Here is an 18,891-nt window from a genome sequence, read left to right as displayed (position 1 = left end):
CTCAGATAGATCAGCTATCCAAATTGTGTTTTTGGCTTACTCAGTGACACATGAGTTGGGTTACAACTCACTTAATCCTCTCTCTAATCATCAAACACACATTAAAAATATCATTGTTTACTTCATACAATGGAAATCTGTACTACATATTTGCAAGCCAGATTTCCCCACCATCAGTTCAGTTCAGTTCAGTTCAGTCACTCAGTCGTGTCCAACTCTTTGCAACCCCATGGACTGCAGCATGCCAGGCTTCCCTGTCCATCACCAACTCCCGGAGCTTGCTCAAACTCATGTCCATTGAGTCAGTGATCCCATCCAACCATCTCATCCTCTGTCATCCCCTTCTCCTCGTGCCTTCAGTCTTTCCCAGCATCAGGGTTTGCATCAGATGGCCAAAGTATCAGTCCTTCCAATGAATATTCAGGACTGATTTCCTTTAGGATGTACTGGTTGGATCTCCTTGCAGTCCAAGGAACTCTCAAAGAGTCTTCTTCAACACCACAGTTCAAAAGCATCAATTCTTAGGCGCTCAGATTTCTTTATAGTCCAACTCTCACATCCATACATGACCACTGGAAAAACCATAGCTCTGACTAGATGGACCTTTGTTGGCAAAGTAATGTCTCTGCTTTTGAATATGCTGTCTAGGTTGGTCATAACTTTTCTTCTAATGAGCAGGCGTCTTTTAATTTCATGGCTACAGTCACCATCTGCAGTGATTTTGAAGCCCAAGACAATAAAGTCTGTCACTTTTTCCATTATTTCCCCATCTATTTGCCATGAAATGATGGGACCAGATGCTATGATCTTAGTTTTCTGAAAGTTGAGTTTTAAGCCAACTTTTTCACTTTCCTTTTTCACTTTCATAGAGAGACTCTTCAGTTCTTCTTCCCTTTCTGCCATAAGGGTGGTATCATCTGCATATCTGAGGTTATTGCTATTTCTCCTGGCAGTCTTGATTCCAGCTTGTGTTTCATCCATCCCGACATATTTTTTTTTTTCTATGTACTCTGCATATAAGTTTAATAAGCAGGGTGACAATATACAGCCTTGATGTACTCCTTTCCCGATTTGGAACCAGTCTGTTGTTCCATGTCCAGTTCTAACTGTTGCTTCCTGACCTGCATACAGATTTCTCAGGAGGCAGGTCAGGTGGTCAGGTATTCTCATCTCTTGAAGAATTTTTCATAGTTTGTTGTGATCCACACAGTCAAAGGCTTTGGCATAGTCAATAAAGCAGAAGTAGATGTTTTTCTGGAACTCTCGCTTTTTTGATGATCCAACAGATGTTGGCAATTTGATCTCTGGTTCTTCTGTCTTTTCTAAATCCAGCTTGAACATCGGGAATTTCATGGGTCATGTACTGTTGAAGCCTGGCTTGGAGAATTTTGAGCATCACTTTGCTAGCGTGTGAGATGAGTGCAACTGTGCGGTAGTTTGAACTTTCTTTGGCATTGTCTTTCTTTGGGATTGGAATGAAAACTGACCTTTTCCAGTCCTGTGGCCACTGCTGAGTTTTCCCAATTTGCTGGCATATTGAGTACAGCATTTCACAGCATCATCTTTCAGGATTTGAAATAGCTCAACTGGAATTCCATCACCTCCACTAGCTTTGTTCATAGTGATGCTTCCTAAGACCCACTTGACTTTGCATTCCAGAATGTCTGACATCGTGATTATCTTGGTCGTGAAGATCTTTTTTGTATAGTTCTTCTGTGTATTCTTGCCACCTCTTCTTAATATCTTCTGCTTCTGTTAGGTCCATACCGTTTCTGTCCTTTATCGAGCCCATCTTTGCATGAAATGTTCTCTTGGTATCTCTAATTTTCTTGAAGAGATCTCTAGTCTTTCCTGTTCTACTGTTTTCCTCTATTTCTTTGCATTGATCACTGAGGAAGGCTTTCTTACTTTCCTTGCTATTCTTTGGAACTCTGCATTCAAATAGGTATATCTTTGCTATTCTCCTTTGCCTTTTGCTTCTCTTCTTTTCACAGCTATTTGTAAGGCCTCCTCAGACAACCATTTTGCCTTTTTGCATTTCTTTTTCTTGGGGATGGTCTTGATCACCATAGGTTTAGTATATTAACCAACTTTTTTTAAATTAATTTTTTTGGGAGTATATTTGATTTACAATGTTGTGTCAGTTTCTGCTGTACAGGAAAGTGAATCATAATATCCACTCTTTTTAGATTCTTTTCCTATACAGGTCATTAGCTCCCTGTGCTATACAGTAGGCTATATACAAGTTATCTATTATATACGTGTGTGTGTGTGTGTGTATAATGTGTATATGTCAGTCCCAATCTCCCAATTTATCCCTCCCTGCCGCTTGCTTCCTTGGTAACCATAGCTTGTTTTCTACATCTCTGACACTATTTCTGTAGTATCTTAAACAACTTCTAACTGTGCCTTTCAAATTCTATCAGTAATGCTGTCATCGATCTACTTTGCATTCTATAAAACCGGCTCAACATTTATTGTCCTCAGAAAGCTTTCCATAGGACACCTTTAGAAGACTGCTTTACAGCATTGCATTTTAGAACTTTACAGGCTAGTTCTAAATCATAGTAATCTGCATTTGTTAATATGCTGCTCTTTTGAGCAGTATCCTTCAAATAGTTTATGTGTTCCCTTTCTAAACCAAGAGACACTCTTTCTTTAGAAAAGGAGCTTTCTACTTAAAAGTTTTCTTTTTTAATTTATATTTATGGTTGTGCTGGGTCTTTGTTTTGCGCCCCGGCTCTCTGGTTGTGGAGAACGAGGGCTGCTCTCTGGTTGCAGGGCACACGCTCCTCATTGTGGTGGCTTCTCCTGTTGTAGAGCACAGGCTCTAGGTGCATGGGCTTCAGTAGCTGGGTTGCACGAGTTAGTTGCTCTGCAGCATGTGGAATCTTCCCGGATCAGGGATCACACCATGTCCCCTGCATTGGCAGGTGGATTCTTATCCACTGGACCACCTGGGAGGTCCCAGTTTTACTATTATAAATGCATGCAGTGTTATAGAAGGATAATAGATTCTGATAAATTGATGGCCAGATGAAACTTAGTTTAATTCTAACTCAATTATAAAACAATGACCTTGTTTTTTGAGTAAGAGTTCTTAACTGTTTCCTATGTACAAATATACCAAGACCCACTTTTATTAGCATGCTCCTACTTTCATCAGCCCACATGATTATAATTTATAATTTGAGCTATATGACCAACACGGGTAAAAGTTCTATTTTTTTTGATTTATGGCAGAGTGGAGTACTTTTTAAGTGTCAGTATAAAATTATCACAAAGATGAATGTTTCATACACTAAGGTAAAAAAGATCTTAAACGTCCTTAGAAGGCAATTTTAAATGCAAGTCAAAATATTATGAAATTAGGTTTGCTGCTACTGCTAAGTCACTTTAGTCGTGTCTGACTCTGTGGGACCCCATAGACGGCAGCCCACCAGGCTCCCCTGTCCCTGGGATTCTCCAGGCAAGAACGCTGGAGTGGGTTGCCATTTCCTTCTCCAATGCATGAAAGTGAAAAGTGAAAGTGAAGTCACTCAGTCGTGTCCGACTCTTTGCAACCCCACAGATTGCAGCCCACCAGGCTCCTCCGCCCATGGGATTTTCCAGGCAAGACTACTGGAATGGGGTGCCATTGCCTTCTCCAGAAATTAGGTTTACTCTGCTGCTAAAGCAGGCTACCAGAAAACATATGGTATCCTCCCAAAGTGGAGGACGATTTTATTCTGCACATTTTAAAATGCCAAAATATTAAAACTGGGCTCACAACAAACACTTTCATATTTCTGGTCACAGAAAAATTTGCCTAAACACAAAGCCACATCCCACATTTCTTTAGTTCCTCCATAATAACCTCAAGAGTGCACAATGGGAGAACGTGACTGATTTGCTCTTACCTGTCATACAGAAGCAGGAGGCAATATTCCCTTGAAGAAGAGGCTCTAGCCACTGCTGCTTCTGTTTCTCACTTCCATATAGGTGGAGCACCTCCATGTTCCCTGTGTCTGCATGTAATGAAGAAAAGCATTAATTTTGCATTTAAAAATGTACTAATATGAAATCCAAACTTTATATAGATAAGAGACATGAATCTTTCTAATATTTACTAACAAAAATATTTTGAAACATAATAGATGAAATCAGGTGTGCTCAGGGTGGCATGGCCATAGACTAAACATAATAGTAAATATAATTTACAATGAAGGTATGCCATAAGCAGTCATAACTACATGGCATTTGGTGCCTATTATTCAGCTTGTTCTGAATCACAGACACTTGTCTACTTCATCCCAATGAAGCATGGTTCTAGTGAGTTTTGACTCAATTAGGACTGAGGAAAATAATTTACTGGCTAACTTTTGCCTGTTATCTTGCAAATATACTCTGCTAGGAACTAAAAAGCCTCGATGAAAGTGAAAGAAGAGAGTGAAAAAGTTGGCTTAAAGCTCAACATTCAGAAAACTAAGATCATGGCATCTGGTCCCATCACTTCATGGGAAATAGATGGGGAAACAGTGGAAACAGTGTCAGACTTTATTTTTGGGGGCTCCAAAATCACTGCAGATGGTGACTGCAGCCATGAAATTAAAAGATGCTTACTCCTTGAAAGGAAAGTTATGACCAACCTAGATAGCATATTCAAAAGCAGAGACATTACTTTGCCAACAAAGGTTCGTCTAGTCAAGGCTATGGTTTTTCCTGTGGTCATGTATGGATGTGAAAGTTGGACTGTGAAGAAAGCTGAGAGCTGAAGAATTGATGCTTTTCAACTGTGGTGTTGGAGAAAACTCTTGAGAGTCCCTTGGACTGCAAGGAGATCCAATCAGTCGATTCTAAAGGAGATCAGCCCTGGGTGTTCTTTGGAAGGACTGATGCTGAAGCTCAAACTCCAATACTTGGGCCACCTCATGTGAAGAGTTGACTCATTGGAAAAGACTCTGATGCTGGGAGGGATTGGGGGCAGGAGGAGAAGGGGACGACAGAAGATGAGATGGCTGGATGGCATCACTGACTTGATGGACATGAGTCTGAGTAAACTCCGGGAGTTGGTGATGGACAGGGAGGCCTGGCGTGCTGCAGTTCATGGGGTCACAAAGAGTCAGACACGACTGATCGACTGAACTGAACTGAACTGAAAGTCCTTGAAGGCATCCTTGATTCTTCCATTAATACCCCAAAACCAACCAGGAATCCTTTTAGCTCTGCCTTCAAAATACAGTTAGAATCTTTCACTTCTCACTCTTTCCACTGCTACTTCCCTGAACAAATCCCTATCATTCATCACTCAGGACCATCACAACAAGACTCCCTGCTTATATCCTTCTCCTTTTGTTAATTCTCAACATGGCAGCCAAAGGAATCCTTTTAAAACTGAAGAGAAATCTTGTCATTCCTCTGCTCAAATGTCCATTTCATTAAAGTAGAAGCTGTCATCTGCTTGTTAAGTCCCAACATATAAAGAAGACCCTTTCCCTCTGATATCTTTTACTTTTCTTTCCCTGCCACAATAACCTCCTTGGTTATTCCTAAAATACACCAATCACATTCATGCTTTAAGGCCTTTGTACTTTATGTTCTCTATGTTATGAAAACTCTTACCCCAGATCTCAGCATGGCTGACTCTCTCACCCTCTTTAAGTCTTAACTGAATGTCAGGTTTTCAATAAGGCCTATCATGTGCCTTTCATCTTAATAATAAATTGTAATACATATTCCCCATCTCTCAGCATTCCAGCACTTCCCTACCTTGCTGGGGTTTTTTCTTCCAAAGAACTTTCCATCTTCAAACTTACTGTAAAATTACTTATTTAATCTATCTGGTGTTTATTTTTGTTTCTTTCTATTAGAATGTCAGCTCCATGATGGCAGAAAACTTTGTGTATTTCATCATCTATCCCGAGTTCCTAAAATGGTACTTAGCATATAGTAGGCAACTGATAAAGAATGAGCAAGTAAGTGGAGAGACAGTGAGGCTAACCAAAAGATTTTAAAACTCTATTCATTCCAACTAACCACAGATATATTTAATACTGAGTCAGAAAACTGGAAATTTTATAATGCCAATCCCTTTGATCGTAACTTCTATTCACTAATACTCAGTGTAATGATGTTTAATAAAAGAATAATACAATGAGAACATTAGATCCATTTTTTAACATTTAAATGAAAGTAACTAAAAAGTAAAATTACAAATTTATAAATCAATGACTTTGTGTAGGAAAATTTCCTTGTCAAAAAATAGAGAAATTGTAAACACTGCTTAAAATATCTAAGAATTATGTTATGATTTAAAATAATGTTGTAACCTGGTGCTTGGCAGTTAAAGATATCTGGAGCAAAAAAGCATTTTCCTGTTTCTTCAGCAATCAAGGCATAGTCCACCTGGGTGAGACCGCTTACAGCTGGCAAAAACAAGTTCCAGAGGCCTTCTGCTTTGGCCATTTCCTGTCAAGATGATGAATATGCCAGAGTGACCATAATTTATCACAACCTCAAATAGTTTACTTTTAAAAGATATTGGTATTTATGCCTTTCAAACTTATGAAATTACTTCATCGTATCCTACAATGTGCCGTCATTAACTCATTATAAATCAACATTTTCTCAATGGTTAAATAAATGACTTTTCCACAAAGCTTCCTTATATTTGGCTGAAAAACTAAATTTACTTACTTGAGTGCTTCCTACTGAATCATAGCTATTATAAAATCTCTTCCGTTTGAGTATAATTATGCCAAATACACTATTTTGTGCACTTCAATTTCTAACATGTGTTAACATTTGAAAACATGAATTTGGATTAAGTCTATGTGGGACAAATACTCTGCCTCAGCTTCGGTCTCAAGTGAGAGTGTTGATTGTATTTTTAATTTGAATAGCTATAAGAGGCTGTCTTCATTACATATCACACACAACACACTATGTAAATTAATTTGTATATTACAGATTCTATTTTTAAATTTCTTTTTAAAAAGTATACTTGAATAACTATCCTCTACATATATAACAAAAGTTATAATTGATATAATTATCCTCTACATATATAACAAGAGAAGCGACAACAAACTAAGTTCTCAAATAAAACCTGCATATAAATTGTCCAGTTTTAAGGTTCTCTTATTTTTCTTACCTTGAGTTTATCAATTACTAAAGGTTTTTTCCACTTGTCCACTGAATTTTCGTTTTGAACACAGAACTCAATTACCTCCTAAAAGTATAAAAGGATAAAAAAGTTCATTAGTTAGAGTTAATAAAAGTAATGCCATAAGCTGCTAATATCCAAAGTAAATAAACATATTTAAGTGAAAAGCTCTTTTAGCTGCTATTGAATCAGTAAAATTTCTTTCTAAAATCAGACACAGAATTATAAAAAATTTTACATTTTTTTTTTTTTTTGCATATCAGGCATCCTAGCTTTGGTAGAGGGAAGCAGTGATCTCTAATCCCTCCTCTTGCCCTATTTGTGACATTTGGTTTTGCTTCCTGACTCCTGCCTATGTGGCCCATTGGAAATGAGGGCCCAGGCTAAGACATATAATTATATGTGTAATATATAATCATATGTAATATATAGTTATAGTAAATAATACAATATTTTATTCCTCACAAAATTATGCTGCCTTGGTATTAGAGAATTAACTTTCAAAATCCTACACCAAGATTTGAGTGTACCATTTTCAGTAAGATGGCATACTGGATGGTCATAGAATCCTCTCCCAGGGTAATACAACTAAAAATGCTGGGTAAAATATTAAAAATAATTTTAAAAATACATGTAATAATACATAGCTGTGCTGAAAGGAAAATAAGGAAACTCCTCAGAGGCCAAGAATAAAAATGTCTGACTTTAGGCATGAGTGAGCACTGGAACCATGTTCGTCTGGAGGGTGTAGGCTGATCCATACTAGCCTAGATCCTAATTTCCAATGGGCCACATAAGCAGGCAAAACCAAATGTCAGAAACAGGGAAAGAGGAGGGGTCAGAGACCACCACTTCCCTGCATCAAAGCCAGGATGCCTGATCTGCAAAACCTAAGTGGAAAAAAGTAGAAAATAAAAACAAAAAGCTGAATAAGACCATTCACAGGATGGAACAGGAAAAAGAAACATTTCTAACCTGCAGCCTGTCTTCAATCAAGTTTGAGATCTGAATTCACAGATCTATGTGGCCCTAAAGATTCAAGTCAAAAATTAAGTTTACAGTGTTCCTGGTGACAGTGCCTAATAGTACTGCAGAAGCAAAAGCAAATTAATAACTCTGGAGGAAAATTCTTTTTAAAAAAAGTCTTGACTAATCCTTGCAGATAAAATTCCATTCCAAAGAACATGATTCCAGAATGAAAAAAACTAAACACTCAAGGTAATAAGCCACCATTAGCAAGAATTAGCAAAAACAAAAGTTTAACAAAATAGAATCATACTCCCAAAGGCCACAGATAGAATAATGATTAAATACAGAATAAAAAGTATTTGTGTCCAATAGATTCCAGGAATAAAAGAAGGAATTAAGAGGCTGACAAAGGACTATCAAACTTGGGTAGACAAACCTGAAAAAGACTGAATACAACTTGAGGCAAAGAAAAACCATAGTAATTAAATTCAAAAACACAATGGCAGTGATTCTCAAACTTTGGTGGGCATCAGAATCACTTGATAAAATACAAGGGTTCAGGCTGTATCCTTCCTCGATGAGTCTCTTGTGTATTCCTATTTTTGTAATCTTAACTAGCTGTCTAGGCAATTCTGACACAATCCAAATAATGAGATACACCCCTCTATGCAAGGTTGAAAGATGGACTAGTTACATTCAAATAATAATAAATTGAAAGAAAGATCTGAAGAAATTACTCCTTTCTTGAATGAAGCACAGAAATTCAATGGAAGGAAAATATGAGTGGTTAAAAGATATGTTGGATACAGAGAGAATCATTACTTCCCTTTTCAAATTTGGAGGGGGGGAGGAAAAAAGAAAGAAAAATAAGCATTTACTAGCAAATTCTCATTAAAGGATTTTGATCCAAGAAGGAACATCTGGGTTGTAAGAAGGAATAGTAAATAAATAAAGTGATAAATACAAGGGTAAGTTGAAATTTAACAACTAGCTACATAAAAACAATAACAGTAATCTCTAATCTGTGAACTAAAATATTGGACTATAAGGACATTTTCCAATATTTTGCTCTTAAAACAACGCTGTACTTATTTCCTACATACAGGCTAATAGAATTACTGAAATAAGGCTATGAACATTGGTCAAAACTCTGTATTAAAAATTGTTTTCTAAAATTGTTTCACCAAATTACAGTCATATAAGTAAATATGCTAAAATGTTTCTTTTATTGAAGCATGGCTAATCTAAAACTTCAAGAAGACAAAGGATGGCTCTTTCACAGGCACCACAATGAACAGTACTTGTCATTTCTGTCAGGAAGTAAGTTAAGTTGGAAGACTTCCTGTTTATGGTTGTTACTTATTATCATTTCCATCCCTCATGTTGCCATGGAAATAGTAATGCAATTGTGTTTGATAAGAAATGTGTTATGTAATACATGTACAAATTCGCATCTGTGACTACCTCTGTTTGACTCTATAGTTGTGAGAAATTACACTATGCCATTTGTCAGTTCAGTTCAGTTACTCAGTCATGTCTGACTCTTTGTGACCCCATGGACTGCAGGACATCAGGCTTCCCTGTCCATCACCAACTCCTAGAGTTTGCTCAATCTCAAGTCCATAAAGTCCATGATACCATCCAACCATCTCATCCTCTGTTGTCCCCTTCTTCTCCTGCCTTCAGTCTTTCCCAGCACCAAATGAAAGTGAAAGTTGCTCATCATGTCCACTCTTTGTGACATCATGGACTGAGGTCCATGGAATTCTCCAGGCCAGAATCCTGGAGTGGGTAGCCATTCACTTTTGCAGGTGATCTTCCCAACCCAGGGATCGAACACAGGTCTCCTGCATTGCAGGCAGATTCTTTACCAGTTGAGCCACCAGGGAAGCCCTCCATCAGGGTCTTTTCTGATGAGTCAGTTCTTTGCAACAGGCGGCCAAAGTACTGGAGCTTCAGCTTCAGCATCAGTCCTTCCAATGAATATTCAGGATTGATTTCCTTTAGGATGGACTGGTTGGATCTCCTTGCAGTCCAAAGGACTTTCACTTGTCTTCTCCAACACCATAGTTCAAAAGCATCAATTCTTTAGTGCTCAGTTTTCATTATGCCATTGATATAATTATTTAAAAATTTGTATTATTTAATAGTGAAAAGTCAAAGTGGAAGTCGCTCAGTTGTATCTGACTCTTTGCGACCCCATGGACTGTATAATCCATGGAATTCTCCAGGCCAGAATACTGGAGCCTTCCCTTCTCAAGAGATCTCGCCAACCCAGGGATTGAACCCAGGTCTCCCATATTGTGGACAGATTCTTTACCAGCTGAGCCACAAGGGAAGCCCAAGAATATTGGAGTAGCCTATCCCTTCTCCAGGGGATCTTCCCGACCCAGAAATTGAACTGGGGTCTCCTTCATTGCAGACGGATTCTTTACTAACTGAGCTATGAGGGAAGTATTATTTAATACTTCTGTTTAAAGTCGACTGATTTGGAATTTTGCAAAATCTATATGTTGCAAAGAGTCGGACAAGATTTAGTGACTAAACAACACAACAATATGTGGTATGGTAGAAGTCAGAATTAAAATAATTTATCCCAAATAATCTTTCTTTAATTCTTAAAGTATGAAAAAATAGTTTATTGATGGAAAAGGAAAACAGAAAATATGCTTGGTGCCTGATCAATTATCCCCAGATATCACCTTTAATATTTAACTTTCTCATTCACTGACAGACACACTGCTTTGGAGTATGTTAGTTCATAGTCTTAAATCTGAGCCTATAAGTAATTTTGCAATATAATACATTTTTCACTTTAAACTTAAGTCTTTTAGAAAAAAAGAAGCAAGAATTCTTCCCTAATATATTATTATTAGATTCAGTAGAAAATATGACTAATGTTACCATTATATTAAAAGTGTGTTCTCAAGTATGTCATGTTGCTAGTTTCTGTTCTACATGCTATTTTAAGACTCCTTATTCATTTTAAATAAGAAGAATTGCCTTTATTTCATTTCCTTTTTTCTTCCGGTTTTATTGAGATATAATTGACTTATAGCACTGTATATATTTAAGGTATACAGCATAATAACTTGACTAACATACATCATGAAATGATTATCACAACGTTTAGTGAATATACACATGTCATATAGATATAAAATTAAAGAAATAGAAAAAATTTTTTCTTTCACACATAACTGTAAGTTGTATTTATCATGCTGTATATTACATTCCTAGTTATCTATCTTATAACTGGAAGTTTATACCTTTTGATTACCACCAATTCCCTCTCCCTCCCCTCTAGGAAGAATTACCTTTTAACATTTTAATGGATAATGGGTTCTTATGTTCTTACTTTATGATATCCAAAGAATTTTAAAAGGTCATTAGAAGAGCATAAATTGAACCTTATTTTTTTCCTGTTATAAGTTGGGAAGATATATAAAGTATTAAGAAAAAATCATCAGGAATCTTACTACTAAAGATATGTAATATTAAGATATTAGTGTATTATATGATACAATCTTATTTTCTAGATATGACTGTTCTAGTTTTTATAAATATAGTTATAATCATAGTGGACAGAATTTTATAGGTTTTCTCACCTATTTTGAAAAAGCTAATTACTTTTCCCCAAGCATCATTTCAAATGAGTGTGTTCAGAAATAGGGATTAGTACTGTTCAGAATCATTCTACAGGATAAAACATTTACAGATGTTAGTACAAGTTTTTAAAGGAAGAAAAAGCTCTCATTAGATATACTTTAAATTTGAAAAATCTGCAAACAGAAAATGGTTATGGCTTTCCTTGCCACACACAATGTTGACAAATCTTTCCTTTAAAACTATAGACTGCTTTTTCTAAATTTATCACAAAGCATTTTATTGAAAATTCTTTGTAAATATTTTAGTAGCTGCATGAGATGAGGTTCAGCAGATGTATCATGATCCAATTCGTAACACCTCTTCTGTGCTTCCCTGGATTGCTCATTTACATTTAGGAATGAAAGAACAAGGCTACTTGGTTTCCTCTGCCACTTGACTCTCTGAATAAATCAGGTAGGCTGATAGGCAAGCTGGGGTCTACACCAAATCCCCCACTGGGGAAAAAAAGGTGGAGAACTCTTCTCTGGACCACTAACCATCATATGAAGCCCTGGTTTTTTGGAAACAGATCATCTGCTTTTTTAGAGTACTCTGGCAGCCTTCTGTATGGAGCAATCACTGCTGCTACCCAGTAGTGTTAGAAACCAGCCCAAGCAGCCCACATATTACAGGTTTATTTATCAATCAAATATCTTGATTTCTCTTCCTCTTCTCATTCTTGCTCTTCATAACAGGCAATCATAAGGGGTCCATTGTAAAAAGAAAAAATTGGTTACCACCTGTATTAAAGACCGCTCACTTTGAAATTCTCTTGAAATGTGGCTTTCTGTTAAGGTTTAGTCTTTGGTATGATCATTCTGCTTTCCAAATCCAATTTCCATTCTCTTTTCAAAACCTTTAGTCCTCTGATGTGTACTTCTCCTATTTTTGTGCTTTTAAAAATACAGTTAAAAAAATTTATTGTTAATTCAAGGGGATTTTATTTGTCCAAGATTTCAGTCTGCCATCTTCAACTCAAAGTGTTGTATTTTCTTTTTAAAACCTCAAAGTTCAGAATTTTATTTTATTTTTAAAAATTTTAATTTTACAGGGAGTAGAGTTGATTTACAATGTTGTGTTAGTTTCAGGTTTAAAGCAAAATGATTCAGTTATACATATTCTTTTTTGATCCCATATTGGTTATTAAAGAACATTGAGTAGAGTTCCCTATGCTATACAGTAGGTCCTTGTTGATTATCTATTTTATAGATAATAATATATATATGTTAATTCCAAACTTCTAATTTATCCCTCTTCTTCACCTTTCCCCTTTGGTAAACATGTTTGTTTTCTAAGTCTGTGAATCTGTTTCTGTTTTATAAATAAGTTCATAAGTTCATTTGCATCATATTTTCAGATTCAACATGTTAATGATACCATATGACATTTGTCTTTCTGTCTGACTTCTTTCAGTTAGCATGATAATCTCTGGGTCCATTCAGGTTGTTGCAAATGGCATTATTTCATTCTTTTTTATGACTTAGTAATATTCCACATTCAAGGTCAGGAGGGGCAGTGGTAAGGAGATACCCTCGTCCAAGGTAAGGAGCAGCAGCTGCACTTAGCTGGAACAGGCGTGAAAAGATACCCCATGTCCAAGGTAAGAGAAACCCAAGTAAGATGGTAGGTGTTGCAAGAGGGCATCAGAGGACAGACACACTGAAACCATACTCACAGAAAAATAGTCAATATAATCACACTAGAAACATAGCCTTGCCTAACTCAATGAAACTAAGCCATGCCATGTGGGGCCACCTTAGACGGGCAGGTCATGGTGGAGAAGTCTGACAGAATGTGGTCCACTGGAGAAGGGAATGGCAAACCACTTCAGTATTCTTGCCTTGAGAACCCCATGAACAGTATGAAAGGGAAAATGATAGGATACTGAAAGAGGAACTCCTCAGGTCATTAGGTGCCCAATATGCTACTGGAGATCAGTGGAGAAATAACTCCAGAAAGAATAAAGGGATGGAGCCAAAGCAAAAACAATACCCAGTTGTGGATGTGACTGGTGACAGAAGAAGGTCTGATGCTGGAAAGAGCAATATTGCATAGGAACCTGGAATGTCAGGTCCATGAATCAAGGCAAATTGGAAGTGGTCAAACAGGAGATGGCAAGAGTGAACATTGACATTCTAGGAATCAGCGAACTAAAATGGACTGGAATGGGTGAATTTAACTCAGATGACCATTATATCTACTACTGCGGGCAGGAATCCCTTAGAAGAAATGGAGTAGCCATCATGGTCAACAAGAGAGTCCGAAATGCAGTACTTGGATGCAATCTCAAAAACGACAGAATAATCTCTGTTCGTTTCCAAGGCAAACCATTCAATATCACAGTAATCCAAGTCTATGCCCCAACCAGTAACGTTGAAGAAGCTGAAGTTGAACGGTTCTATGAGGACCTACAAGACCTTTTAGAACTAACACCCCCAAAAGATGTCCTTTTCATTATAGGGGACTGGAATGCAAAAGTAGGAACTCAAGAAACACCTGGAGTAACAGGCAAATTTGGCCTTGGAATACGGAATGAAGCAGGGCAAAGACTAATAGAGTTTTGCCAAGACAACACACTGGTTATAGCAAACACCCTCTTCCAACAACATAAGAGAAGACTCTATACATGGACATCACCAGATGGTCAACACTGAAATCAGACTGATTATATTCTTTGCAGCCAAAGATGGAGAAGCTCTATATAGTCAGCAAAAACAAGACCGGGAGCTGACTGTGGCTCAGATCATGAACTCCTTATTGCCAAATTCAGACTGAAATTGAAGAAAGTAGGGAAAACCACTAGACCATTCAGGTATGACTTAAATCCCTTATGATTATACAGTGACAGTGAGAAGTAGATTTAAGAGACTAGATCTGATAGATAGAGTGCCTGATGAACTATGGACTGAGATTCGTGACATTGTACAGGAGACAGGGAGGAAGACCATCCCCATGGAAAAGAAATGCAAAAAACCAAAATGGCTATCTGGGGAGGCCTTACAAATAGCTGTGAAAAGAAGAGAAGCGAAAAGCAAAGGAGAAAAGGAAAGATATAAGCATTTGAATGCAGAGTTCCAAAGAATAGCAAGAAGAGATAAGAAAGCCTTCCTCAGCAATCAATGCAAAGAAATCGAGGAAAGCAACAGAATGGGAAAGACTAGAGATCTCTTCAAGAAAATTAGAGATACCAAGGGAACATTTCATGCAAAGATGGGCACAATAAAGGACAGAAACAGTGTGGACCTAACAGAAGTAGAAGATATTAAGAAGTGGCAAGAATACACAGAAGAGCTATACAAAAAAGATCCATGACCCAGATAATCACGGTGGTGTGACCACTCACCTAGAGCCAGATATCCTGGAATGTGAAGTCAAGTGGGCCTTAGAAAGCATCACTACAAACAAAGCTAGTGGAGGAGATGGAATTCCAGTGGAGCTATTTCAAATCCTGAAAGATGATGCTGTAAAAGTGCTGCGCTCAATATGCCAGCAAATTGGGAAAACTCAGCAGTGGCCACAGGAATGGAAAAGGTCAGTTTTCATTCCAATTCCAAAGAAAGGCAATGCCAAAGAATGCTCAAACTACCAGACAATTGCACTCATCTCACACGCTAGTAAAGTAATGCTCAAAATTCTCCAAGCCAGGCTTCAGCAGTACATGAACCGTGAACTTGCAGATGTTCAAGCTGGTTTTAGAAAACGCAGAGGAACCAGAGACCAAATTGCCAACATCCACTGGATCACTGAAAAAACAAGAGTTCCAGAAAAGCATCTATTTCTGCTTTATTGACTATGCCAAAGCCTTTGACTGTGTGGATCACAATAAACTGGAAAATTCTGAAAGAGATGGGAATACCAGACCACCTGACCTGCCTCTTGAGAAATTTGTATGCAGGTCAGGAAGCAAGAGTTAGAAGTGGACATGGAACAACAGACTGGTTCCAAATAGGAAAAGGAGTAATACCTTGCTTATTTAACTTCTCTGCAGAGTACATCATGAGACACGCTGGACTGGAAGAAGCACAAGCTGGAATCAAGATTGCCAGGAGAAATATCAATAACCTCAGATATGCAGATGACACCACCCTTATGGAAGAAAGTGAAGAGGAACTCAAAAGCCTCTTGATGAAGGTGAAAGAAGAGAGTGAAAAAGTTGGCTTAAAACTCAACATTCAGAAAACGAAGATCATGGCATCTGGTCCCATGACTTCATGGGGAATAGATGGGGAAACAGTGGAAATAGTGTCAGACTTTATATTTTTGGGCTCCAAAATCACTGCAGATGGTGAAATTAAAAGACACTTACTCCTTGGAAGAAAGTTATGACCAACCTAGATAGCATATTCAAAAGCAGAGACATTACTTTGACAACAAAGGTCCATTTAGTCAAGGCTATGGTTTTTCCAGTGGTCACGTATGAATGTGAGAGTTGGACTGTGAAGAAGGCTGAGCACCAAAGAATTGATGCTTTTGAACCGTGGTGTTGGAGAAGACTCTTGAGAGTCCCTTGGACTGCAAGGAGATCCAACCAGTCCATTCTGAAGGAGATCAGCCCTGGGATTTCTTTGGAAGGAATGATGCTAAAGCTGAAGCTCCAGTACTTTGGCCACCTCATGGGAAGAGTTGACTCATTGGAAAAGACTCTGATGCTGGGAGGGATTGGGGGCAGGAGGAGTAGGGGACGACAGAGGATGAGATGGCTGGATGGCATCACTGACTCAATGGATGTGAGTCTCAGTGAACTCCGGGAGTTGGTGATGGACAGGGAGGCCTGGCGTGCTGAGATTCATGGGGTCACAAAGAGTTGGACAAGACTGAGCGACTGAACTGATCTGAACTGAAACTGAACATACCTATTCATACTGTAGATAAAGAAATTGGGCCTCTGAGAGATAAACTTATTTGTCCAAGACCACCTAATTTGAGTCAAGAATGCCTTATATAGTCATAATAGTTTTTATCTTTTTTTCACAGCATTTATCATCTCTTAATGCCTTTCTTTCATGCTAAAGTATAAACTCTGTAGGAGTACAAAGTCCTGTCTTCTTGTTCTTCCTTTTACTTTCAATGGCTTGCTAGGTGCCTAACCCATTACTTGGTACCCAATTATTATTTGTTAACTGAATGAATGAGTGTGTCACATTACTTGTCTACTCTCAGTGAATTTACTGAAACTTAACACCTTAGAACAGGAGCTTGTGAGGGGAGCAGTGGTAGTATCCATGTACAGTTTTAAATGATACACAAAATTTTCTGGGTATGCCCTTTTTGTTTAACATAAAGTCCTTTTAATTTTCAAAGGGACTCATAAAGCAAAAAAAGGCTGAAAGTCACTGCCTTAGGAAAAGACACTCAAAGTAATGTTTTACTCTATTCAAAGATCTTAACTTTACAGGCAGCTAATTCCCTTTGACTTAGTTTTAATTCTACAGATTTATGTGGCATCCCCTTGGCATATTATAGAAGCTGGGAATTTTTCGGGATTAGGCTCTGTAGCAGTTCAGTGCTAAGGTGAGAAGGGGCATCTAGGTAAGGACTGACTGCAAAGAAATGATAGCAGGGTACTCCTAGAAGAAGAGAGAAAAGAAGTAATTCATCAGTAGTCTTGAAGCACAAATACATTCTGTTTACTTATAGTATACTTACCTTTTCCACTGGGAGGATATGTTGTTTCATGAACTGCTTCACCCTAGTAAGAACTTCTTGACCTGTCCTAGTCTGTACAAACAATTGACGTGTAGTATCAGTCTGTGAATATGCAGTGCTGAAAGATCTTTATTTAAAAAAAGATTACAAAGAAAGAAAAAAGTTACAAAGATGTCCAAAATCATTATTACAGATTTCTGAATAGAATGTGAAGTCTTCCCCCAATTCCCCATAAATATCTCTCAGAAAGAGCTTCCATATTTTGGAGCTTTTTTTTTTTTAACCTTTCATGGTTATGGGAGGAATGCAGAATCACTTTATTTTGAACATTAAACTTTAGTGCTTAAAGCACTTTTTGGAGAAAACACAGCCTGGCATGACCTCAATCAATGGGAGTTTAAAATCTTTATTGAATTCACTCATCAAAATATCTAAACAAGAAGGCAAAGAAATTGGACACAAATAGAATTAGACACTCCTAGTATCTGCCTCACAAATACAACTGCAGGATGTCATTTTAAGTAAGACCTTTAAAGATCATTATGAAGAGCAGCACTGTCATTTGTTATGTTATAGAGATCACAAATATTCATGTATAAGATGAAGTGTGAAATACAATGGTCCTAAGGTGATGTCAGGCTTCCCTGGTGGCTCAGGTGGTAAAGAATCTGCCTATAATGCAGGAGCTTTGGGTTCAGTCCTTGGGTAGGGAAGTTCTCCTGGAGAAGGAAATGGCAACCCACTCCAGTATTTTTGTGTGGAAAATTCCATGGACAGAGAAGCCTGGAGGGCTACAGTCCATGGGGTTGTAAAGAGTCAGACACACAGAGCAACTAACACTTGCACTTCCAAGGTGATGTCATGGAAACTTGTGGCTTGGGCAAAATTTCCAGGGGCAACATCATTCATGCATTCAGTAAGTACTATTTACCACACTTTTTTTTTTTTTCTCTAACTTTTATTTTACATTGGAGAGTAGTTGGTTTACAATGTGTTAGTTTCAGGTATACCAAAGTGATTCAATTATACATATACATATAGTTATTCTTTTTCAGATTTTTTTCCCCATAAAGCTTATGGGAATATTGAATAGAGTTCCTTCCATTATACAGTAGGTTCTTGTTGATCATCTATTTTATATATTGTAGTGTGTATATGTTAATCTCAGTCCCCTAATTTACCCTCCTCTTGCATCACACCTGTTAGATGGAGGTATGGTTTGAAAAAGTGTATTAGATGCCTCAGAAGTGCCCCACTAATGGACATATGAATTAAAAGATGCCTAAATGTCTCAGTACAGTTTAATGCAATTTGATGATGGAAGAGAGCAACAGTTTTAGACTTAATAAATCATAAGATATAAATTATCTTATATAATACATAATTTTAAATAGGTATATGTAAGTAACAAACATTAGAAGGGAACGTTTCAGAATTTTATCAATATCCTTAAAAGTTTATAATTCAACTTGGCAAAAGAGAAA

At 37.5% G+C, this 18,891-nt stretch overlaps 1 protein-coding gene across 1 annotated transcript in view; it reads right to left on the bottom strand.

Annotated features, from left to right (window-relative positions):
- ACAD11 (acyl-CoA dehydrogenase family member 11) overlaps nucleotides 1–18,891 on the bottom strand; it is a 119,025-nt gene that overhangs the window by 45,269 nt on the left and 54,865 nt on the right. Inside the window, exons 9-12 of the mRNA XM_061421338.1 lie at nucleotides 17,408–17,534; nucleotides 7,133–7,210; nucleotides 6,309–6,447; nucleotides 3,900–4,007 (exon numbers count right to left, since the gene is read on the bottom strand). Of these exons, the coding sequence (XP_061277322.1) occupies nucleotides 3,900–4,007; nucleotides 6,309–6,447; nucleotides 7,133–7,210; nucleotides 17,408–17,534 (452 nt within the window). The remainder of the gene's footprint in view (nucleotides 1–3,899; nucleotides 4,008–6,308; nucleotides 6,448–7,132; nucleotides 7,211–17,407; nucleotides 17,535–18,891) is intronic.

This window comes from Bos javanicus, chromosome 1 (genome assembly GCF_032452875.1).
Source record: "Bos javanicus breed banteng chromosome 1, ARS-OSU_banteng_1.0, whole genome shotgun sequence".
NCBI classification, from domain to species: Eukaryota; Metazoa; Chordata; class Mammalia; order Artiodactyla; family Bovidae; genus Bos; species Bos javanicus.
Note: the sequence above shows the minus strand (reverse complement) of the source record. Positions and strands in the feature narration are given on the sequence as shown.